The sequence below is a fragment of the Rutilus rutilus genome (genome assembly GCF_951802725.1).
Source record: "Rutilus rutilus genome assembly, chromosome: 7".
NCBI classification, from domain to species: domain Eukaryota; kingdom Metazoa; phylum Chordata; class Actinopteri; order Cypriniformes; family Leuciscidae; genus Rutilus; species Rutilus rutilus.
The window spans coordinates 19,703,075-19,729,978 of record NC_140221.1 but is presented as its reverse complement, the minus strand read 5'-3'; the positions used below and the strand labels follow the sequence as shown (position 1 = coordinate 19,729,978).

Sequence of the window (26,904 nt, the reverse complement as noted above, 5' to 3'; positions counted from 1 at the left end):
ATGACACTTTATTTTTGGAACAGCTGACAGCATAAAAGCAAAATCAAATTTTAGATTATGTGGCCCACTGGGTCTCTCTTAAATTGAACTCTATACATGTTTGCAAACAATCACAGCACATGTAAAGGAAATGTTGGACTATCAGACCCATATATATATATATATATATATATATATATATATATATATATATATATACATATATATATACATATATATATTACATATATATATATATATATATATATATATATATATATATATATACACATATTAGTTATTCTTTTAAAAATGGGCCTGTGGACCTCATATTTTACCTTTTTTTCTTCTTAATACAGTCATTCTCAAAAGGTCTGTACAAAACTGTTAAATGTGCACACAAGTCATTTGAACAGTGTTAGAGAATAATCTCACAGACACAGGAAAATGTTAGACAAGAATTACTGATATTACCTCTGTATACATCAATAGTCATGATAAACATAGAAACATGATGCCAACATTTATCTGTTAGTTAAAAAATATGGTACTGCAAGTGATGTATATGATGATTCTGGTGTATGATATATGCTGCATTCATGTCATCACATCTCTGACCTTTTTTTTATGTTTTTTTTATGTCACATTCAAGACTGTACAAATAGTGTTACACCCCCACCCCCACACCCACACCCACCCCCACCCATGGGTTCTTGTGTAAATATATATTACATATGTGTCGTGAGCCCTGAAAATTTCCAAAAAAGTAACAAATTGATGCAGTGATTTCACAACCCAATGGTGCTCAACTTGAAAATTATAACTATTTTGATGATTACCTAACAGCTGTATAAACATCTGTATCTAATCTTTGCATACATAAAAGCTGTTATTTAATGGTACCTTTATTATATGCAAAAAAAAAAGAAAAAAAAAGAAAAAGAATAATCCCTAGTCCTACAACACATTTTTGTATGTTTATATTCCTTCACATTTTTAACAAGCACATACAAATGTGGGATATTTCAAAGGGACTTTGCATTCCACCAAAGTTTGATTTACTTGTACGATTGTAAAATTGACATCTATCCTGAGGTTTTTACAATCAACAAAAACAAAAATACAGTAGTACAGGTAATTAATAGGTAAACAGCCTGAAAAACTGAGACATCTGGAAGTTACACAAAAAAAATATTGTACACATAAAAAAAAAAAAAAAAAACCTCTAAACATTTAATTTCACACATTATTTTCTTAATTTCTCCTGTCGTTGTTACAGACTGCCTACGTAATAACCTGTAAGCGAATGTACCTTTACCTTCATAACTTTCCATCAGTTGTCTATGTGTGTGACATTGTTAATCAAGAGTCACCTGTTATGGATGCTTCCAGTACTGTAGTGTTGTTTTTATTTTTATGGCAAGTTATTACATTATCGGGCATGTAACAGTGTCTTTAGAAAAGTAGAGGAAATCAGATCCTAAACATTTGAAACGATTAATAAAAATGATCTATGAAATGCTTTAATTTGAACTTATACATCTTGTTGTCTTATACTTCTAGTCATTTTTGCATCATGCAGTTATTTCGCGTTTTACATATAATACAATACCATCATATTTTTGTCTACACAATGTCAGTGTTGGTTGTGATATAACTTCAGTCAGGCCTACTGTTAAAATGAAAGTAGAAACATATTTTACATATTAATGTTAGTCTTTTCTGCTAGGTGTTGTGATCTTTTTTTTCTTTCTTTCTTGATTATGGCCCAAAAAGCATTGCATGTCATTTTTGTTCTTGTTTAAAGTGACACTGTACAGTGGCTATTGTTCCACTGCGTAAACCGCAGTGAAATAACCCCGCCCTCCTTAAAAAAAAAAAAAAAAAGATTACAATATTTATTTAATTCACTAAATGGCACAGACCACATAAAGGAAAAATAATCAGGGCATGATGGATGACTAAACCCCACCTCTTTAGGAAAGAAAAAATATAATATAAAAAAAAATTGAAAATTCGGATGAAACCAATTTTAATTTTACATGTTCAAGCACAGTTTATATTGAATATGGACCAAAGAGAAAATAAGTTGGGGTCTTCACTCTTCCTCTGTGCATCCCAGTAACTCTGCACGCAAAGTGATTCTTCCGTACCAAGACCATGGAAGAATTCGGATGAATCTGGCATAGATGGGGGGATCTATCACGTTCTTTCTGTGGGTGTCATTATCAAAATTTCCTTGAAAGACCTGAAAGAAAAAACACATCTCAAATTATACACTTTCAGTCAAATATAAACACATTTAGCCAGTCTTTTGATGATGAAAAGCGACTCTGTAATAAGTTCAGCGTACAATATAGTATAATATTCATAGAAACTGTTTATAGTTTTCATTTTTTTCTCATGAGAAATATTTCTAGCAGGATTACAGTAGTATGTAATAATGTTACACTAGATGTGTAACATTATAAACACCATTATTAATACATTTCTTTAAAACAAATAAATGAATACTTTTGTTCAGTGTGGATGCATTAAATTGATCAAAAGTGTCAGTAAAGACATTTATAATTTAATACAAAATAATTATATCTATCACAGTTTCTACAAAAATGTTAAGCAGCACAACTGTTTTCAACATTGATAATAATAATACATGTGTCTTGAGAAACAAATCAGCATAATAAAATGCCACACTGTTCAGTTTTGGTTCACAGGCCGCCAATTAAAAGATAAAAATACAGTAAATATAGGCTAATTCACAGTGAACAGTCAGATTATTTCATTTGCTACTACTTACAGCAGACACATATTTACTATCACATATATACAATACAAAGAAAGGAAGAACAGTTGATGATTTATGAATAACCCTTGAGTGTGCAGCTGAAGTGATGACGAATGCAAACAAAGCTCAAGTACGTTCAGTGTAAAGAGTTCAGAGATGGGCAAATTTCAGCAAGCAACAAAGTGGCTGGCTGGGAACTAAGTCTTCATGTGGGCTTCAAAGACAAATTTTACTGAGCTCTCAAAGCACTGACAACACATATTCATCAGGAGAGAGTAAACAATCAGAGCACAGATCCTGTGTGTCTAATTGCTGGTGTCATAAGCATTACATAAATGTGTGACATATTCCCTCTCTTACTTCCGCACTGAATCAACGTTCCCTTTTGCACCATGGAACCAATCTCGTGTTTTTCAATGCACTCCAAGGCAGAGCGAGGGGAAATGTCATAAAAAATTGATTAGGTAAAAGGGCAGCTCAAAACATGACCTCGTTCACTGAACTTACATTTACATTTACATTTATGCATTTGGCAGACGCTTTTATCCAAAGCGACTTACATTGCATTCAAGGTACACATTTTACATTTTGTCAGTTCTTGCTTTCCCTGGGAATCGAACCCATGACCTTGGCGTTGCTAGCACCAACGCTCTACTGTTTGAGCTACAGGAAAGCCCTTCTCATCTGATGCCCTGTGTGTTTGTAAGGAATATGTACACAGGAAAGTCTTTCAATGCCAAGCATTTCTCGCCAGGCTTTTATAATAATAAGGTCTGCATACTTTGGCTATGAGTGTGAATAGATAGTGTGGTGGGAAAGTGTTAAGTAAGATTTATTAGACTGCAACTCTGACTCTAACATTTGTCTTTCATTAACATTTGAGAACTCTGATGACACCTCGAATGCCTGTGTGATTCTATTATGGGCAAATACAACACAGTATATATTAAATCAAGCATGACCGCATCTGCAGTCAATGTTGGGGAAGAATGCTACTAAATAATATATATATATATATATACATATATATTTTTTTTTTTTTGGTAGCTTGACAGTAGTATAGCGTTGTTGTGTATGTTTTCATTTCAGGGAGTTAAATGTAAATATATATCAAGTGGTTCACAAAGAGTCCATCTGATTAAACTGAAGCTATTCACCAATTTATCTTGCACAGAAGTCGCTATGATGAGTTTTCTGTCTTTTTTGAAGATAAAAAATGTTCGTAACATTGTATTCTTTTTAAACTTTTATTAGTCGTATTTCATGCAAATTTGTTTGTTGACGTTTAATTTGACACTATTTTAGATCCTCATTGTTTGTATTTGTAAAATGGCATCATATGATGGGTAGCTTGACTTTTATTTAAATATCTAGTTCAGTCATGGAACTCTAGAGGGTGCAGGCTGATATGTCCTTTACATGCAATCTGCAAGTAATCACATCATTACCACGACACAAGCTGACACATTTAAATAGTCTGGTTCATTGTTTGCTAGTCTTGCAGCATGTTATCAGAGTTCCTCTGAAACCCTTCACCTCCCCCAGCTCCACCTGTCTAGATCTGCTACCATTTATATATGTCTATTTATGCAAACAACAGCATATCTTACATGTCTGTGTATCTATTAGCAGTAGCAAGTCCATACGTGCTCTGCAGCAGCAGCGTAGATCTAGTCCGCAGAGACCTTTATGCAAAATGAAAATACTGGCAAGACTTTCACAAACATTTACTTTAAACAAGTTATTAATTGAGGAAAATGTGTATTTGTCCCACAAGGACTCACTCTGTGTCCTCCCTTATTTATTTTTTTAGATGCGTTCGGAACATCAAAGTATATCGATATCTGCACACACAAGTTCTGCATATGCAGTGGTTAAAACAACGATTCATTAATTCGGTACACGTGCCTACATTTTCAGTAGGGATACCTGTACTATTACAAATATGTGTACTGTAAACTGCAAAGATTGAAGTTAGTTACCGCATGATTGAACTGATTGGTAGCATGTCACAACACAGCATCCATGTTCCAAATATTACAATTGTTGTCGCAGGTTAAGGTAAATGTTGCTCAGCTAATGTAAACTGTAACCAGGACACTGTAATGTTGCGTTACCATCTGACATAAAGTCCCGATTAAACTGAAGTAGCGGCAGATATTTTCCTTTGTATTGTGACAGACATCCGAGTGTAATGGCTTATGGAGATTGACTGGAGAGTGTAATGGCTTACGGAGATTGACTGGAGAGGTCCGGCATACACAAGAAAATCGAGTTAAAAAATAACTAAACGTATGCAGGGATGAATCATTTGCAATAAGATCATTAAGATGAATTTAAAAAGCATAAGTTTATTTTCGTGTTGACTTTAAGAACATGTTTTGGTAACACTTTATTTTGATGGTCCACGTTATACATTCTACTAACTGTAAGTAACTTTTCAACTGCAGGTCAACCTCAAGTCATTAGAGTTTTAGTAGACTGCTTAATATCTGCTAACACTTTATTTGAATGGTCCCTCAACAGACATTCTATTGACTATAAGTAACTTTGCAACTGCATGTCAATCTATTATACTAAGCCAAACCCAGACAACTAACCTTAACCTTATCCTAACAGTCAACTACAGTCAACTAATACTCTAATGAGTTTGTTGATATGTAGTTGTATAGTTACTTATAGTTAGTAGAATGTCTAAAGTGTAACCCATATTTTTAAATTCATTCACTATCTGGGATATCACGAGTTTTAAATTTAAATATGAGAGCTTGAGCTGAAGTTCTCTAAAATTAAAACAAACACCACTCACCAGGTAAGGCATTAAGGTTAATTACTTGAAAAACAAGTAGCTATTTGACTGCTAAAAGCCGCTAAATAAAAACAGACTCACAGGGGTGTAATGTAGTGAACATCTCTTTTATAGTACTTATCCATTTCAGTCTTTCACGCAACAGTAATCACTAAAACTTCAGTGAACGCTTACGCTTTCTGTGACCGTAACCAAATGAGACATCTCACTCTTCTGATGTACCCTCTGAAGAAATGACGGAAACAAGTCACTCTCAATTACCCTTCTCTCCCAGCGCACCCAAGAACATTTGGAATGATTATGCATAAAAGCTGCAAAGAAAACAAATCCATCTCTAAGACTTCCCATAAATCTGTGCCTGGTGTTTACTGCTTAACCTAATCCCTGCACTGCTCCGCTCATGACTGCAAAGCTGTGGAATGGAAATTTGTCTTTAGAGCACTGAATGACTGTTTTGGCATGCAGAAACAAATGTTATCTAAGTAGGTACATCAGGTAATGCAGATATTTTATTTGGAGGTGAGGGCTTTTGGAGTTTGATCACAAGGGGAGGACACTTCATCACTTCATAGCCTCTTCTGCAAGACTGTTCAATTCATAAACACGTCCTTTGAAGTGGGTCCTTCATTTGGAGCTGAATCAGTGTGAAAATCCCTCAAGTGATGCTCAAAGAGGCAAGGCAATCTCAAGTCCTTTTGGAGCATGGCAAAACAAAGTTGTCTGTGTGAAGATCTGGGTATTACATCTGAGCATGATTTTTGCAACTGATTCCAAATCTGATTTGGATGGATGGACGGACAGAGAGACGGACAGAAGGTAGATCCTTTGTTGGCACAAATTGATTGTACATTAAAAAAAATCAAGTGGCCGATTTGGAACACTCTGGCACCAAATCCATCCACCACAAAAATACCAATTGAGTATTACATTTCAATAGAACTAGGGGTGTTCGATTTGGGTTTTTCAGAGTCGTCTCTGATTCCCAGCTCCCACCATAGAAGTAAATGGAATTGACTCCCAGAATCGATTCCATTTGCTCCATTTACTTTAAGTCAAAACAGGCCGAGCAATAAGAATACATGATTGCCGTCATTATTACACACCATATCTATTCTTTTTTCCGACACAAAGCCTACAACTCTCTGTATTAAAACAATACAGTTTTAGCTAATTTAACAAATTAGCCCAGATGACATTACTTTGAAATGATGAGTATCTCCATTTCACAATAATTTCCTAGATGTGCGTCAATACCTAATTTTACAGAGGGAACATTTAGGAGAAAACGACTCGGTTGAATATTATTTCAGAGTTAAATAAATAAGAGAGAAAGTAATGTGTTCTTTAATGTATCATTCTAATTAATCTAAACGGTCGGGTGAAGGCGATAAGCGGCAACTGTCATCTCTTGTAATACATACAGTACAATTAATGTACACTTATTAAAGTCCCCGTGTAGTCAATCATTTTATCCCTTAAAACTCACCTTTGATCACCAAAATGACATATGTAAGTTTTTTCCTTGAAAAAATGTTTGTCATGCCCTAAAATAGCTTTACAGCCTTGCCTCATTTAGTATACGTGGTTCTACGAATATGCAAATTAGCCCCGCCTCCACTCATTGATGATCACACGTTGACCTGATTTAGGTAGTTTGTGACGTCAGCGATTTCAAACCGTGTTTTTGAGACTGTCTTTGGTTCACTGCAGTTTTAAGGAGAAACTATTGAGCAAATAGTGTTGACTTTGCACATGGTTTGTCTTAAAGCAAATATTAAAAACACCGCAGATATATAAACAACATTAAAAACTTGATTTTGACCACAGGGGGACTGTTTATTCTTGTAGGCAGTTTTAAAAAAAAAATATTAATCAAGCTGATCCACGTCTACCTATAGGAATACGACGAATCATGTTGTACTTTACAAATCTTGAATTAACGATATCTGCAATACATTCATGTTGGTTCTGTTCTGATTCCCGTGCTGGAGTTGATTCCCACAATAAGGCTATTAAGAGTCAAGGAATTGACGCTTTTGGAGTTGACTTCCCATCACAAAATATAACTTTATGTTTGCATGCCATGAGCTCCTCACAATGCACATGCCTGTACAAGGACAGAGACGTGAGTTTAAAATCACAGCCAAATACACCCTCTGTGAAACTGAGCACCTATCAAGTACAACATCTTTTCTATCTTTCAAAAGGTATAATATTGCTTTATCTTGTGTGCCAGCTGGCATTATCCCTCTCAATTGCTGTCGTACTGAGCCAAACTCATTTTATGCATGTTATCTCATCTGTAGTGCACTAGCTCGCTCAATTTAATGTTATTAACTAATGATCAAGATATTGTGTGAGCTCTTGCCCTTTCCTGACACTGTCTGGACTGTCTAAAAGAGTTTAAGAAGTGGCAGGCCGCATGATTTACCCAGGGGACTGATATCCCACACTATGACAGAGTCCAAATGAGGACACAATCGCCTTTAATATGACATTCCGTTTCATTTTATACCAACCTCGGTAAGTCAGTTTCCTCGCATTCTTTAACTCATCTATATAGTAACAGAGGAGATGAACAGGCTGTGCTGTGCACAGCAAACAAATCTTGAACAACAGATCAGATGTGAGGGCTCCATGGGTACAGTTGTCCTATTTCCCCTGAGTGCTGATAAAACTGAGAAGATTTGGTGTGACTCAGCGGGAAAGCAATCCTATAAGGACCTGCTCCGAATTTCTTCCATTTCTCAGAGGCGTGCCAATTTAACAAAGCTACTCATTACCCCTTTGCTGAAGTAAGCTTTAGTTGGCAGGTTTCAAATTATGGTTGTGTGATTTAGAGAGCAGTCAGTTGATTAAAAATATTTATTCATGATTAATTTTATACTTTTTTTTTATATTCTTAAAACGTTAACAAATATTATTTTAAGCACACTACCATTCAAAAGGTTGGTGTCAGTATGATTTTTTTTTTTTTTTTGAAGTAAATACTTTTATTCAGCAATGATGCATTCAATTTATCAAAAGTCGCAGTAAAGACATTTATGTTACAAAAGTACATTTCTATGTCAAATAAATGGTGTTATTTTGATCGATCTATTTAAAGAATCCTGAAAATTATCAAAAGATTCCACGATAATATTAAGCAGCACAACTGATAAAAATAAGAAATGTTCCTTGAGCAGAAAATCAGGATATTAGAATGATTTCTGAAGGATCATGAGACACTGAAGACATGATGTTGAAAATTCAGTTGACATCATAGGAATAAATTACATTTTAAAATATATTAAAATATAAAACAGTAATCTTAAATGTTAATACCATTTCACAATATTACCATTTTAACTGTATCCTTTATTCTAAAATGCTGAGAATAAAGGACTTCTTTCAAAAATACTTTAAAAACCGACCCCAAACTTCTAAATGGTAGTGTATGTATTAGACAATTGTGCCAATCCAATCAGTTTTGAATGTTTTTTATTTTTTATTTTTTTATACAGAATTACATATAATAAAAATGAAAATTGTAATAATAAATAGAAAGACCAAATAACATAAGTTATACATCATTTAAAATGTTACCAAATAAATAATTGTGTTAAAGGTCTTAACAAAAATAATAGTGTTAAACGAACCGTATGTTAACTTTGTTCCTAGTCATTTTATTATGTTGATAAACAGTACAGTAGGTCAGCCTTTAAAAAATACCAACATAAATGGTGACCCATTTCACTTGTTTCACGTATTACCAAACTGGCACCTTTTCTCAGACCCATCAAGATATTGTTCGGTGATTCTGAAAATGATTCCATGTTAAGAGGAACATCTGTGACTGCTAATCAATATACTGGGCTAATGCAACTGCTGTTCCAGAGCTCATCTCACCTGAAGACAGTAAATTGTGGGTTGCATTGCATTCAATTTCATCTTCAAGGCCCATCATCCTCAGAACCCTATTTCCAACAACCAGATAAATAGCACTCTAAGACTACCATTAGACCAGGTCCAAATATGAAAGGTTAAAAAAGAGATATGATACAATCTGATATTGGTTTTTCCCCCTCGAGTTGAAAGCAATTGTGGATATGAGGGGGTGAGATATTGTAAGATTTCAGTAGAGCTTGAAAGCTGCATCGTGACTACAGCGTTATAAGAACCAGGCCAAGTGATACGTTTAGAAGAGTGACCGAAACATTTCAAAAATCATTTAAAACTCTTGGCCATCAAGAAACTGCCTGTCCATCTATATTGTGTCTTCACAGGTATTAATGCAGGCATTTTAGAAGAGCACCTCTAAAATTCAAAAGGTGCTCTCCTTAATAATATCCACTGTGCCCTTTGTGGGTCACTAAGCCTCCCTTAAACTTCCTGCTCAGTGGCTGGAAATAGAGTTTTACTTTTCCCCTCCAATCTGTTCTGGTCTGTGCCTTCTATTTAACCCATTGGGCAATGTTTCCACAGTATTGATTTCTGCAATGAGGACATCAAGGGCACCTACTACCAGAAGACCCAAGGGAACATGCACCTTTCCTGGTTATGATTCGACACTGATACAGATGATACAACAGGAGAATAATCCATCCATTTCCATATATTACTTTCTGCTGGTCATACCCATCATGGGAATCCAATCTCTTTTCTTTCTTCATTCAAATGCGTAAATCTTATAAGCCAATGCATTACTGAAACATGCCTGGATGGGGGAAGGGCATCCACTTGGCAGCTAATCTTGTGATGTGATCTTATTTACCCCATTGCCTGCGAGGGAATAGTTCTATTCACAGGCTAATTAACCCCTTGACGTCGACCCCAGGCTAATCAATGATGGGTGTGCATTGTGTCAATCACAGCGTCTTCCCTACCAAAGGTTTCAGGGGGCTGAAGATTTCTAACAGGAAACAGGTAAAAGTTGTTTTTAAGGAGATGTTTGTGTGGAAATTATGGGGTAAGTAAGCATTATGTGAGTGTGCAAGCACATTTTTTTTTAATTGTGAGGTGAGTCTCTTGAGGTTAGGCACACTCAGATGAGTTTAGGTTTTGGCCAAAGGCAGAGTAAGATCTGAACAACACACTACAATGATCATAGGCACACATGAGTACACATTACACCTAAATGTGGTTGTCACTACTCTTCTGAGTGCTTAATATTGTACTGTACACACAGAGCAGGTTATAGTGGGGAGTGACGACCCCAGTCAAATCAATTTTAATTAAATCCTTCTAGTGTTTACAGAACCAAGCTGAACAACTAGTTGTTAATGCATTGACGCCACTCTCTGGTGGACAATGACAGCTTGTCAATTTGTGTCTCTTTTCACCAAGTGCGGTACATGCAAATCACAGGGAAAGAAGTATTCATTCACAGACTTTGATATTAGTCTTTATCTTGCCACCATACTGATTCCTACAGAGTGCTATAGGGGTGATTTTTTTTTTTTTTTTTTTTTTTTGTAGGCCATTCTGGTTCTCTTGACAAAAAGCCAGTAGGATTTTTGGATTATCGCAGAAAACAAGCTCTGTGACCAACAAAAGTTTATGTTTTTTACACGTTTTGTTAATTAAGATAATCAATGTTGGTGAGAGTTACTTTTAAAAGTAATGCATTACAATATTGGGTAACGCTTTATTTTGATGGTCACTTTTGAACATTCTGTTGACTATAGTATAGTATAGTATAGTATAGTATAGTATAGTACAGTATAGTATAGTATAGTATAGTATAGTATAGTATAGTATAGTATAGTATAGTATAGTATAGTATAGTTAATAAAATTAACTTCAAGTATATAATTTTTTCGTAAAGGATGGCACATCTTTTTTGCGGAAGCCAAAGATTATCTCAGTACTAAAAATGAACTAAAATCAGAGCTGTGACACAGGGTGGTATAACAAACATTGCACATATTAGTCACAAATAAACACTGTTTAATGCCTTAATCCATGTTTTAGTCATCTTTTAGATTTTCCATTTAACAGCCCTGACTCCTTGATAAATTTTTTCAAACACTAAAAATTATATTGAATAATATCTTCAGAATGTACATTCACAAATCAACATCTTCATTGCTAGGTTCAGAATAGAGTCAGAATCCTCAGAGGACAAGCTCAGGCCAATGGACTGGACACATTTAACCCACTAGAGGGTTGTTAACAAACATTTCTGGCACACTCTTCACTGAGGCTGGGCAGATTGGACTGTTATCTGCATGTAGGCAGACCATGGAGAGAGGTGCCCTGGGACAGTGCTGACAGGATGGAGGAGAATATACAGCCCCGTTTCCAGACAAGGGGATGCTTCTTTTATTGACTTTATGACATAAACATGTCTATGGAAGCCAGCTTAAGACAACAATGACTATCTAGACGGTGTTTAGGTTTAGCAAAAAACAATCACACACAGTATGTGGTAAAAAAGAAAAGAAAAGAAAAGCGAAAGGAATAAATGCATACAAAATGAACAAAATAAATCAAGGTGATTCAAATCAACCTTGAGATAAAAGCGCCTTTGGTCAAAAAATAAAAATGATTTTGGTCTTGAAAAAATATGAGTTTTTGACATGCGACTGTGAGAGAAAGAATCCTACCTTGTCTGTCTTCTGTTTTTCATCTTGATATATAAACCATCTCTCGCCGTTATTGCTGTAAGCCACCTTGTAGGAGCCGACAAACTGAACATGTCCAAAGTCTTTAGCCCCCTGGGTAATAACGCCTGTGATTTTTGTTGGCTGAAGCATGTCAACCTGAAAAACACACACACACACACACACACACACACACACACACACACACACACACACACACACACACACACACACACACACACACACACACACACACACACACACACACACACACACACACACACACACACACACACACACACACACACACACACACACAGGGAGAAATAAAATGAAATTGTTATTCTATCAGTAGGATATTTTAGTGATTACTTGACTTCCCAAATAGCCTGAATCTTTCACCCTTATCTTCTGCATTAACTTCTAAAGATACAGTAAATTTGTTTGGATGGTATCATCAATTATTCATAGCTAAGTGGGCAATAAGATGTACCCTTTTAGTTCAGCTCAGCAGAACTGTGATTGCTAGCCACAGCAATATGTGATAATTGCATTTTGTTAATATTTTATGCGCTTGTATTTATTGAGATTTTTTTTTTGTTGTTGTTGCAAAGCTGAAAAAAAAAAAAATTGTTGTGCTTTATGTAATCAAATTTTTAAAGCAACCTAAATATGTACTTTTAACTGTTTATTTGCAATGCTAAATTCCGTCTTTCAGATAACTTGACCAACTAATGTAAATGAGTTTGTGCTGTGTGAGCTGATGGTATATAATTACCTAAAAAGTAGACTTGTTAGAGACTTGAATGGTTTATTTTGACATCGGGCTGCAGCAGTCTCATTCAAAGTTTTAAGTCTTTATTATTGAATTGTTGTCACAGATGGTTTGAACTACACCACAAAACAAAAAGGAGAAGGCAGCTTTTTGTACAGGGAAAGAGTGTTCAGACAGTGTTGGTTAAGAAACATATAATTTCTCAAGCCATTAGGTGCGGTCATATTAGCGAAATTTCAGCAATGTCCACTGTCCATGTCAATGTATTATATGAAGCACAGCTCAGACTTAAACCAATCAGCTTTCTGATGGTCAGCGTGGTGAATCCGTGTGACTAACTTGAACTCTAAGCTTCTGCACCAAGGTCACTGGGGAACTACATTGGGTATTTTATTATTATATAAGAGAGAAACAAAAAATAAAACTTCACTAGACTTCTCTTTAATTACACCCAATCAACACACATGCATTCTCTATGGACATAATACATTATTTTGTAAGTATGGATTCATGGCCTGAATGAATGGAAGTACATGACACACCTGCATGTCCTTGATTTCACACAGAAGCTTCAACCCAAAGCTAATCTCACTCAGACCAACGAATCAATTCATAATAATAATAATAAGTTGTTACATTTATATAGCGCTTTTCTAGGTACTCAAAGCGCTTTACAAGGAAGGGGGGAATCTCCTCAACCACCACCAATGTGCAGAATCTACCTGGATGATGCGACAGCAGCCATATTGCGCCAGAACGCCCACCACACACCATCTTACTGGTGGAGAGGAGACAGTAATGAAGCCAATCAGTATGGGATGATTAGGAGGCCATGATTGACAGAGGCCAAGGGGCAAATTTGGCCAGGATGCTGGGGTTACACCCCTACTCTTTTTCGAAGGACATCCTGGGACTTTTAATGACCACAGAGAGTCAGGACCTCGGTTTAACGTCTCATCCGAAGGACGGAAGGACAAGCCAGTCCGTCTGAATAAAGGAGGACCTTGAGGCAGTAATTGTAGTTACGTGTCATCTATCTATCTATCTATCTATCTATCTATCTATCTATCTATCTATCTATCTATCTATCTATCTATCTATCTATCTATCTATCTATCTATCTATCTATCTTTTCTCAAGCCAACATCAAAGTTTGTCTACAAACTTTTCAATCCATACTGATCTCTAGAGAGAAAGCCATTTTGCCTGTCCCACTTTCTGTGAAATAAAGTCCTGGTGTAGACCAGATGTATTACCGCTGTTTTCTGTCTAGACAAAAGTAAACTTAAAGGAACACGCCGACTTTTTGGGACTTTAGCTTATTCACCGTATCCTCCAGAGTTAGATAAGTCCATACATACCCTTTTCATCTCCTACGTGCCGTAACTCTGTCTGACGCACCCACCGCTAGCCTAGCTTAGCACAAAGACTGGAGGTAAACGGCTCTAGCTAGCATACTGCTCCCAATAAGTGACAAAATAACGCCAACATTTTCCTATTTACATGTTGTGATTTGTATAGTCACAGCATGTACAAATAACAAGGTCACATGAGACACAGCCATCTTCTAACTGTATACATACTAGGAACTATATTCTCAGAAGGCGAAGCACTGCTACTTGGGCGGAGTGATTTGCTCGCAGCACCTGAGAAGCCCTGTGCTTGGCCCTAGCCCTAAGCTAGGCTAGCGGTGGGTGCGTCAGACAGAGTTACGGCACGCACGGAGATGAGAAGGCTGTGTATGGACTTATCTAACTCTGGGGGATACAGTGAATAAGCTAAAGTCCCAAAAAGTCGGCGTGTTCCTTTAAATGACCGGTTTCTGCAATGTGTTTAATTACCCACTATATTCCTACCTAAAATTTAAATCTGCACTGGACAAAATAGCACTGCCTTTTATGCTTAACTTGAACCAGAAATAATTATTCCGTCCCTAAAAAATAAAATAAATGTCATAGAAAGCATTACATTTAAATTTATCATACATGTCGATGCATTATTTCAACACTAATTTTATGTTTTAAAACAAATTATAAGTAAACTGTTTGTGTTTTGCAAGATATAACCTAAAAAATTAAAAAGCGGAAAGTGATTTTTTTTAGAATTAGAAGGTTCTATCTGCATTTGATCTGTTCCCAAAATCCCCATTTACAAATTTGAGAGGATTTTGATATTGTACATTTAGAATACATTTAGGGTCTCTCATATTCATGTATGAAAGAGACTTGTTCCCCATATCACTTTTGCTATATGGAATGCAATCTCCTAACCACTCAGAATGCAGATAGAACCTTATAATTCCAAGGTGGCGAAATGCGGAAATTTGTTAAGAATGAATTGCACTCACTGATAGCGCTGGTCATTTGCACATGCTTAATGCTCAATACGCTAAAAAGAATTTGGGCAAATCAGGGAATGCCGTAAACTTGTCACGGTCAGTTTAGTTTTGTTCATTCTTTGTTCAGTTTCCCGCTACTCATCCGTCTCCTTGGTTACCGTCATTATTAGTTCATGTGCGTCAGCTGTGGCCCTGTCCCAAATGGAACCCTAAGCACTCGCGGTCTTCCTCTGAGTCCGCACTTTCGTGACGTAATGCCGCTTTGACTGTCGGGAAGAAGTCTGCTGCGGAGCCCGCATCAGCGCGGGCTCGGCAAAAGTGCGCATCAAGGGCGCAAATCGACCACATGGGGGCGCTCGCGAGCACCCTCCTGAGATCTAAAAATGACACGCGCACGCGGCAGCCATTGTAAGTCCACTAGACCGAAAGTGCACATGAAGTGTGCCATTTTGGGACAGGGCCTGTGTTTAGTAATTATCCTCGTGATTGTAGCAGGAAGGGTTATGACCCCTCCTACTTGTCATGGTTTGGCCAATATGGCATGGCGTCTGGTGCGCGTCACTATCCGGGGCCGTGACGTCATAGATATCATATAAAGGCTAGATGTCTCGTCCGCGCTGCTGGCCAATGGAGCTCGACATCCGCACACGGCGGCCATCTTAAGACAGGGTGCTCGCTCACTCATAACATGGTGCATGTACTTTTAAATAACCATAACTTGCTCAATTTTCTACCGATTTTCAAACGGTTTGGTTTGTTATAAACGTCAGAGATGTAGCTATTATACTGCATACATATGAATAATTATGTTCAAAATGTTTAAGCATTCAGAATTATAGCCACGTTAATAACGTTTGTAAGAAACCAAACCGTTTGTAAATCCGTCCAGATTTCAGCGAGATAAGAGGATTTGTGTGCGTGCTGCTCACTCACCTTAATTCACAGAGCCCTGTCCTAAGATGGCCGCCGGTGATGCCGGAAGTGACTCCGCCTTAAGACATCTAGCCTTTATTCACCTTATAAAGATCGCTGAAGCTGCTTATTCACTGTCGGTGCTGTTTGCCAGTCTGTGTGCTTTCTGGAGAGTTCAGTATGGACATTTGAGACAGGTAAGGGAAGCATTTGTATGCGACGGTGTCTTGTAAATCAAGTTTTGCTTCGGCTGAGCGGGTAATCTGACTAATCTGTATGCTTAACGTAGTGTAAGATCTATCTGCGCTTTCTGCCAACGAGTTTGTCGGAGACATTTGGCTCCATCTACCGCATAGTTCGGGGATAGTAATCCCGGGACAGCATGTTTTGTGAGTATACTGCTCGAGCGTGAAGCCAAGGGAGAGGGAATCGCGGTGTAACACCTTTTTGTTTTGTTTTTAGGCACGCGATAAGGACAATAGCGGCGTCCTGCATGAGAATTATCTGCCCGTTGCTTCATCATAAACTGCTGTTTGCTCTGCTCCTCATCGGCTGCTGTTCTGTTCTGTTTTATCTGTTTTGTGTTTTGTTTTGTGTTCCGTCTCGAGGGAACCGACTCGAGTGAACTGACTCGAGTGAACTGACGCCATGGTCTCGAGTGAACCGTCTCGAGTAAATCGTCTTGAGTGAACCGTCTCGAGTGAATCGTCTTGAGTGAACTGTTTTCAGTAAATTCCGTTCTCAGTGATATGTTTGAGTTTTTCCTCGTTGTTTTTCCTGTTTATTTCTTTAATTGATTTATCTCTTTTTGAATTTGTATGTTTATTTTGGTTTGATTATTGTATTAAGGAATTATTATTTTGTTCTTTTTGCATATCACTGTTTGATGTCTTTTTCTTTTGTTTGTTGGCAGGGCCTGGGCACCCGGGGGCAGACGAGTGACCATTTAGGTGGTGACGTCCTCACTGTGTGTCGTGGTCTTCTCTGACATGAGTCGTTGAGTGTGTATTAGTGTGTGTGTGCACTGTGTATAGAGTAATTTTCATAAGGGTGATATCTTGAGACTGCCTCTGCGGGTAAGCCCAGGTTCCTCTGCTGCCAACGATAGAATTAAACCATTGAGATGAGTGTGATTGCTGGTCAATGCCTCTTTTAACTATGAATGTTGCTTAAATAAAATACTTTTGTACGATTACTTATGTCTCTGACTCAACGGTGATTGGGACCTGTGTGTGCCTTAGCTTAGAGGTTATATTAAATTCTTGGGGTGAAATTCCCCAGGTGGCGTAGTCGGAAATTACAGCAATTTGAGTCAAACCACGCCCGCTCTGCCACATTATGTTCACTACTTTAGTTGCTCCTTCTCCTGCAGTCCTTGTCTGGTCACTGTAATACCTACACCGTGTTAATGCGAGTTTCCCTACATGTTAGCTGATTCTTGAGTGTTACTATTAAAGTGTTGTTTGGATTTCATCTTCTAAGTCTTCAGCCTGTACACCACAAAACCTGCCTATAAATCACCTGAATTTGCTTCTTAAAATGCCAAAAGTATGCTTGTCTACATCATGCTCGATGTATGAGCTAGACATATAACTCGTTATAATGCTCTTCTCTATCATTTAGTGAGCCAATGCCACCATTTCTGTAATTGGCAATAGCCCCATGTTAATTGCACCAGCCAAATTGCACTGAATTTTGTGAATAAGGCTCAATATATAAACTTAATGAACATAGAAGGGTTTGTTTGTGCCGAACAGAATGACAATAACCAATACAGCAAACAGAGCCTGGTTAAACTGCAACCATTTATTGAATAAATGTATTTTTGTGCTAACATACTGCACAAAATACTGTATTCGCCCCAATATGTCTAACATTCATACAAACAGAAGGTTTGAAGTTTTTCAGGAAAGGCTGACTGAGGATCTACTTCTAGCAAAATGTAACAAAAAATGTTTTGACATTCATTTACAGTATTTTTCCTCAAGGCAGATCTAGCTGGAAACACCTTTTACAGTCTTGGTCTATTTTATCGTCCCTTCATTCTAATACGACACTAGCAAGTGTTGCTATTTATTATCAACACGCAGTAATCTGGCATATAACACTTTGTCACACAGTTGCGATATTAGCGTCCCTGTTGCTAAACTAAATTAGTTCCATGTTGAAAACCCCTTTAATTTATTCTCTGTCCCACTTTCATGCCTACTTGAGAGAGTCGGATAAAAAGGTACAATGGTGGTGAAGACATGAGGTATGTCTGCTTGACAAGAACATATAATATCCAATAAAGCAGACAGCAGTCCTTGTACTGTGCACACAACACTTGAGGTGTGCTCAGGACATGGTTATAAGTAGAAACATAAATGTGATTACCTTTTATTTTATTTTTTCCATCATAATTTTCAGTCTGGAATTAAAACAGGTAAAAAAAAAAAAAAAAAAATGAAGCTGGGCTGCATTTGTTCAGATTTTCTTATTCTTCACTTTTATTTTCTTTCCTAAAATCTCACCCTCTACTCATGCACACACATTCTTCTGACACTAGTGCTAGAATAGGCGCAATTGCATTTTCAATAATAACTTTAAAAAATTTTGGACTAGAATCAAAATCAAAACCAATCATTGGTTTTCCTTTTCCATCTTTTCTGTAAAATATACTTGTTCGAAACCTGTAACACAAGGACACCAACACAATCTGATGGGAGCATGACATCCATCTCTGATGATAAGGGGGCGCTATAGCTAAAAAAAAAAAAAAAAAAAAACTCTAAACTGTGCAACTGAAGCATTTGCCATTTACTACTAAAAACAACTGTAGGCTACTGTGGACCCCACAGGATTTGATCCGTCATATTCTGCTTTTTTTTTCTTGGTTTTAATCTGTTTTTTTTTTTTTTTTTTTTAATGAACAAAGAAAGTAGTCATTGGAGTTTTTTTAAACACAAGGTACAGTCAGTTCCAGAACTTCTCCCTTTGGTCTCCTTGATAGGAATCAGTTTTTTAAATACGTTGCTGAACAAGGTGACAGGTTTTGGGAAACTTATGGTAAACTTATTGCTAAACCCTTAAAGGGATACTCCACTTTTTTTTGGAAATAGGCTCATTTTACAACTCCCCCAGAGTTAAACAGTTGAGTTTTACCGTTTTCGAATCCATTCAGCCGATCTCCGGGTCTGGCAGTACCACTTTTAGCATAGCTTAGCATAGATCATTGAATCGGACAAGACCATTAGCATCTCTCTCAAAAAAATGACCAAAGAGTTTCGATATTTTTCCTATTAAAAACTTGACTCTTCTGTAGTTACATCTTGTACTAAGGCCGACGGAAAATGTAAAGTTGCGATTTTCTAGGCTGATATGGCTAGGAACTATACTCTCATTCCTGCGTAATAATCAAGAAACTTTGCTGCCGTACCATGAGTCCAGCAGGCGTAATGATATGACGCAGCGCCTGAAAATAGGTCTAATAGGTTAGACAAACTTAGTCCCGGTCACGTTGGAAGTTACTGAGCTGGGGACTATTTTCAGGCGCTGTGTCATATCATTACGCCTGCTGGACTCATGGTACGGCAGCAAAGTCAGAGTGACATTAAATAAAGCATATTTTGTTACCTGTTGGAGCTTGGAAGGGTTCAGTTTGAGTAGATGTTTTATACCATAATAACTGTCCTCATCAGAGCTCATTTCCCAGTACATTCAGCATCTGGCTCATATTCGCGATCTCAAAATTCTCAAAACTATCATTTTCAATATCTTAAAAATCAATATTTTGATGGCTAACAGTTTATTCACCGGATCCACCATCAAGTGACAGTGACACTAAATGTGATTGCGTTCAGCTCTTGCTCTGCATTAAATCACTGAGACATTTCAGTTTTGCTGATGATACTTCCTATTCATTTGTCTTCTGCCTGCAGTAACTATGAGTGAAACGTGACTTCATCATTGTGTATCAGAATTGCCTCCTTGTGGAATAAAGGTGAATTGCACTTATTCAGTCATCAAAGATTAAAAAAAAAAAAAAAAAGAGACAAAAGGCATTCTTTTATAGTTTTTGTTTTTTCTTGTTATATTGTTTATAATTAATTAATTGAAGAATACTAAGAAGGTTGATGTCTAACTTTAAAACATGAATGAGGAGGATGGTAGTGAATGATGTCCCGGGTAATTAAAGACCCGAGGTATGCATTTAAGGGTTAACATATAATGCTGTCATATATCAAAGCATTCACAGCTAGTTAGCAAATCTGTTTTTAAAACAGCACATCAATCATCAGCAAACCCTGAACCAGATGAGTAACTGCCATTGAAATGAATGGGAATGATAAAAGCTTTCTGTAGATATTACAGACTTATTTGATTTAGTACTAGTTTCATTCAGAAAATGTAACAATTTCATCACTGCATCTGTCATCTATTTTGGATTCAAGAATATACCAAAATAGATCTAATCTGTTAGCTTGATAAGAGAACAACAAATAAGTGAGTGCGAGCCTCTCAAAACAGATAAAACTAAGAGCAAATTAGTCCCTTGTGGTGAATATGTTATTGCTCTACTCAGTTCCTTCAAGTCTGAATCATTCTTCATCTGTACAGATTCGCACTTAAATCGCTTCTTTTTATCCCATTACATTAATTAGTTCCACTGCTTAACAAACTGCATACAAATCAGACCTGGAAAATGGAATACCTCCAGTTGAGAGAAAATGAGAGAAGAGAGGTAGAGGGAAAAAAAGACACATTTTTTACGAGTAAAAGCATCTCCAATTCATAGCAATCGTCCAGATTCGAACAGACTTGACAGCTTCTCAATTCAGAGTGCGCTTGCTCTGCATGCATAATTCACACAACCAAACCTCATCTAAGAGCTTGACACGCACACACGCACACACTACACACACACACACACACACACACACACACACACACAAATTACTCAATTACTTTTCACAGAAAAATCACCTTTGTGAGAATTTTTGGAGAACATCCGCATGCGAGTTGGATGTGACCGCTCTTGTATTGTAGAGGCTTAAGGCTCTACCACAGAAATCCAAAAATCCACCACTCCATTCATCCATTCTAGGATAGATATAGATAATTTAAAAAGTTTACTCCCTGGAGGATATCAATATCTTTAGCCATCCATGCTTCAAATCCAGTTAAGAGCTAAGGACATTCTTAAGGTGACAAATGCAGCTCCTAGTCAGTAGACGTGTTGGGAATCATTCTTGTTCATCTGTGAAAGGACAGGATAGAAGCTTAGATATTTATCAGGTCATGCATCAGTCATTTTGTTTTGCTGTGTTGCCACAGAGCGTAGAAGAGCACTGATTGAAGAAATATGTATATTTCCTTTCAATAACTCAAAAGAGCTACAGATAAAACTGCCATTGCGGAGCTTGCATATTGAAAGGTTAATGCTACAAATGCTAAATTATAAAGTATCACTGAGAGTTAACAGATTATTAGCAGAACATGAAGTAGTTATTACATTTTAAGAAAAGATTTCCAACTCTACAAAATATTATTTTCATATCCAAATTCAACTGAATTCAGAATATTTTGTATTCTTAAATTGTTCTTACTGTACAACAACTTCCCCAATCCATTTTTATTTTATTTTAAATAGTGTTTGGATTGAATATTTCTTTGAATAGTTTAAACAGAAAACCAACATAATTTCAATAGAATTTAATATTCCATAACATTGTTTTGAATATTTATGAGCTTACAGTCTAGAGACTCAAGCCTCAGGCTTTATGATAATTTCTGCAGTTTCCAACAGGTGGGAAATACATAGGAGTTAGTAAATAGGACCCTCAGCCCATTATAGACACAAGCGAAGTGCACAGTGATGAAGTGAAAATGCATTTAAAGCAGATAGATGCAATGATTGAAGAATGTTAAGTGAACTGCAGAGTTAGATGCATCTCCTCTCTTCCTGAAGTAACACCATTTATCAACTAATCGAATTTACGCTGACACTCGGGGAAATCAACTCAAATTGGGTAAAGTGAAAGTTTCATTGGTCTTCATCTAACAGAGAGTCTGTGATGTGGGTTAGAAGCACCCTCAAATTAGATTAGTTAATTTTTAGATCGTTCGCAAACACAGCATTAACATTTACATGACTTTCAGTTTTGGATGAGAGGGGGAAAACTCCCCAAAGTACGTAAACAACCATACTTGATGTAAAAAAAAAAAACACACCTCAAATGTTGAAAACAGGCTAAGCTGAAGCTTCCCAACAGATTGTCTTCAATGCTACATTTAAATAGGTTCAGTTCAAACCAAGACCCAAGATAAAAGTGACACTTACACAATGATCAGCATCGCTTCAGTGCTTACATGGCATGGAAATGGAGCGAAGAACAGTCACATATTTTAAATAAAACACCTGAACCCAGAAAATTGAGGGTGAAGATAAAAGCCACTTGAGGTCTTGGAATGAAGAATAATGGGTCTCATTCAGCCATGCATACAAATTGAATATATGTGTGAAATCTGTGTATGAACATTTTCACATGTGCAGTTAATAACAAATGAGACCCAGTGTTGATTTTTTTTTTGAATAGCTGTTTCCCTGGTGAGCACATCATCACCATCTGCCCACAAAAAGACCTTGATGCATCTAAAAGTGTTCCTGCCCTTCACCTTTTCACACCTGCACACCTCACACATTTAAAAAAAAGAAAGCGCCTTCTCTTGGCACATGAACATAGACATCTGTTGCATTCGTATTCTATCGGCAAACAACTTCACAGGAAATCAGTAGTGTTAAAGGTAAAGCGAATAATATTTACTGTTAAAATACTTTTTTCCTATCTCCTTTTGATATGCAAAGAACACCACACTTAATCCATCCGTAGTCTATCTTCTGACAAGTAGAACATGACTCTAGTGTTGGAACAATACAAAATACAAACATCTTGCAAGCAACAACCTGCTTATCTAAGAATGTTTTTATTTTTATTTATTTTTTATTCTGAGATGCTACTGGCACAAAAATGATACACTTCACCTTTAACTTGTATATTGCAGTGTTACTTTGCAATAATGACCAGGGACAATGGATAATTATGCAGTCTGGTGGTCATTATAAAAAAATATTTGACCATATCATGTTGTGACCGACCCATTACAATCAACCATGAAATAGTGCTATATAACTGAAAAACTAAAGGGAATGTAGTTTATTGCTTTTTATTGTACATGCTTATTTTCTCAAAGCTCAAAGCGGATTCGACTCACTGAGAGAGATGTTCAATTTCATTTACGCATTGGATTGGAAGCAAGAATCGTGAAACCTTTTTTTTATTTTTTTTATAATTGTATTGGAATCCTGAAGACGTTGTTTCCAACTCACAATTAGTTGACTGAGACAACATGGCTTCGGGTAGAGTTTCTATTGATTCCCTTACAAGGCTGGGTAATAAGTCAAATAACATTAAAAAGCTATTTCACTCAGGATGAAGCAATGCGTGTCAACCAAGCATACTTTGGTTGGGGGGGGGGTTGGGGGGCAATAAGAATGCCACTTACCCACATGTTTCAGACATTTTGGTGTGCCAGAATATATTTGTGGATCATTTTGATTGGTAAATCCCGAGGCATACTGCAGATCATTCTTTCCACAGGCACTGATGGCCGCTTGTTGAGCTTCATTTTTCATGTGTGACATTTAATCAAAACAGCAGTAGTCCCAGCTTTTATTTAGCTAGTCATCATTACCGCTCTAGGAGACAATTACAATTCCTCTCAACTTCTGTCATGTCGATCCCCTCATTTTTCCAAGGCAGCAGTTTTCTCAGATATGTTGTCTTGGGTGGTGACATATTCCATTTTTGAAGTGTGTTCATAATAAACAACTGTGACAGAGCAGAAATTTAATCAACGGGTAAGTAGCAGCTTTGAGCTGTGGACAAGATGTACCCGGTTTTATTGACTAAGGGAACTCGTTTTCATTGCCAGAAGCATCCACCAGGTTCCATACCAAACCATCCCTCCAAACACAGAGCAATTATACCAGACCTTCTGTTTAACACAAACACATGTTTCTGTTTGCAGAGAGCCTGACATTAATCAAGGCATTGCCGCTGAGTAGGAATCAATCTTGCATTACTCCTAATTACTGTCCCACGCCCAGGCTCCTCCATTTGAGCAATTTGTTCAAGCGTAGACAGATCACTAGACTCTTTAGATTGGGTTCAAATCTGTGTGGTGTCAGTAAAACAGTTTGCCATTTATAGGCACAGGTTGTCTTCTGGTGCACTTATACTGCAGCAGCAAATCTGTGATCAGTGCCACTGACTGTGCTACAACGCCTTCACTTTGGGGTGGTGCTGAGAGTGTTTAATGTATGTTTTTTTTTCAACACATGGAATGCCTAAAGTAAATATACAGTGTCAAATTAACAACCTTTTGCAAACACAGCCAGTCTAAACACAACTGCAATGAGTGTAAACAATATGATTTGTGCACTAAATCCAGCAGAAACTCCAGAACAATCGGCAATATTTGTAACCTGCTTTTCACAGCATTTGGCTGCATGCTGTCTGACGGTTTTCGGTTTTCATTTGCATAAAGTTGAGCATTTCCCAAATTTGGTTGCTCTTGGCCGCTCTCCGTGCTTTTTCTTATCCGCAATTCACCACGAGCTCGGCTTCTACAGGAATGAATTGAAAACGCCTGCTTTGCTCCACTAAATCCACTGCAATGTAAATACACTGTCAATATTCTTCTGTTGTGTCGTCCAAGAAAACTGTAATATTAACACACACAACAGAAACTTGAATGCATGAGTGTTAATGAGAATTATCAAAGGCTATACTGAGGAAAACTAAACACAATTATTTTAGATTTTCCCGATTCATATTTTTGCAGCTCTACTCATTATGACATTTTTTACAATGAACGATTAACAGATGCCTGTGAATCATTTGCAATTGACTAAATTAAGAATTAAGTCCCTTATAAGTTGTCTTATCATAACAAAAAATAAACAAAGGTATTGCTCAGTCTAATGACATCTAGACTGATTTATACAAAGCAATGGGTGATGTATTTAAAAAGCCAGCCAGTGTATTTAAAAAGTCTGATGTTCCACTGCTGCTTTGTAGTGAGAACCTTGTTCAGCTAGTGCACTTGTTAATCAGAGAATATAACATCTTCAGAAATGATCCGATAGTAGCTACATATGAGAAGAGAACAATAGAGATGATCTTAATTAAATGTAGAGCATCAGGCATATTTATCACAGCACAGGAGATAATTAACTGAGAAAACACAGGACTATCAGATGAAAAAGAGTGTCAGAACCTGCAAATAGCTTTATTTATGAGGTGCTTGGACTGCTGAGAACATGGAGTGAGAAAGCAGGTGATTTTTTGCATCGGCACCTGAACAGTTTGAAGGGTTTATTTAATGCGATGTGAAGAAACGTGATTAGCAAAAATAAACCACAGAAATACTGTAATATTCACAATTAAACAAAGCAATCATCAGAGATCTCAAATAATCATTATTTAGCTAAAAAAAAATAAAAAAAAATTCCCAATGTATTTTCATCTATCAAAAAGTGATGCATGAACCATTACTGCAAATGATCCAGCTGTGAACACTGTCTGTAATGTTATTGATAAACATCATGTTAGTGCCAAAAAAGCCAGGTACTAAAACACTGCATTATAAACTACACAAACTACTGTTTTATGCAAATTGGAATTTCTTTGCATTGAATTTTAATTTAATTTATGCATTTTAAAGCCAACTACATTAAAACAATTTACAAAATAATAGAAGGCATCAATATGCTGCAATTTAACAATTAGGAGCCATTCTCAGCAAACTTATTATATGCCATCTGCCAGATGTGGCATGCTTAGTCTAGCTAGATAAAATGCCATATCGAATTATTTTGAGGCTGCAACCTAAAGGGAACATTTAAAATGAAAATGTCCAACTATAATATAATTATTTTTACAAAACGTCTGTAACTTTGGTTAAAATTAAAGTGCCCCATTTGCTATTTTAAAGGTTCCTAATTTCAGTTTTGTGGTCTCCTACAGCATGTTTACATTGCATCAAAAGATTCTCAAACACCTTGTCCAATGGTTCAGTCTAAATCCCTCCTTTCCGCGAGCCTACTCTGCTCTGATTGGCCAGATGGCCCAGTCTGCTGTGACTGGTCTACCGCTTATAGCGTGTGTAGAAAACAAAACGCCCATTTACCATAACTGAATCAGCTCCGGAGGCTTCCTCAGTCCTCAGCGATTGTACACACTGTAAAGACCGCAACGATGGCGTCGATTTGACCATATCAACCCAAGTCCAATGATGAAACATTGGAAGAACTAGTTATTCAATCCATACCTCCATCGCAAGGACGACTTGAGCAGGACGTTTCTCAGTGATATACTACTAAGTTTGACATACATTATGAGATGTTGCAACTGTAATTAGCATTAAAAAGTGTATTAACAAATTGATGTGTATATTTCTAATTTATTGCGGTGACACAACAATAACTTTTTTTTGGTCCACTTTTGACTTTGCAGACCATTTACATCCACAGACAGCTATATTACACACTGCATGAAAGGTAATATTTGAAAAAGTATAATGGGGAAATTTAAGTCATGCACCTCTCACACCTGTGCTGGTGTTTTTGTTGGTAATACATCCCACCTGAATTTGATTAAAAATAATAATTTCACA

At 36.9% G+C, this 26,904-nt stretch overlaps 1 protein-coding gene across 2 annotated transcripts in view; it reads right to left on the bottom strand.

Annotated features, from left to right (window-relative positions):
- Positions 1-260: 260 nt before the first annotated feature.
- The window catches only part of edil3a (EGF-like repeats and discoidin I-like domains 3a), a 186,401-nt gene continuing 159,757 nt past the window's right edge, over positions 261-26,904 (bottom strand). For both annotated transcript variants that reach the window (XM_084414303.1, XM_084414304.1), the window contains 2 exons: positions 12,164-12,319; positions 261-2,227 (listed from right to left, as the gene is read on the bottom strand). In XM_084414303.1, coding sequence (XP_084270429.1) covers positions 2,078-2,227; positions 12,164-12,319 — 306 coding nt within the window. In that variant the 3' untranslated portion in view covers positions 261-2,077. The remainder of the gene's footprint in view (positions 2,228-12,163; positions 12,320-26,904) is intronic.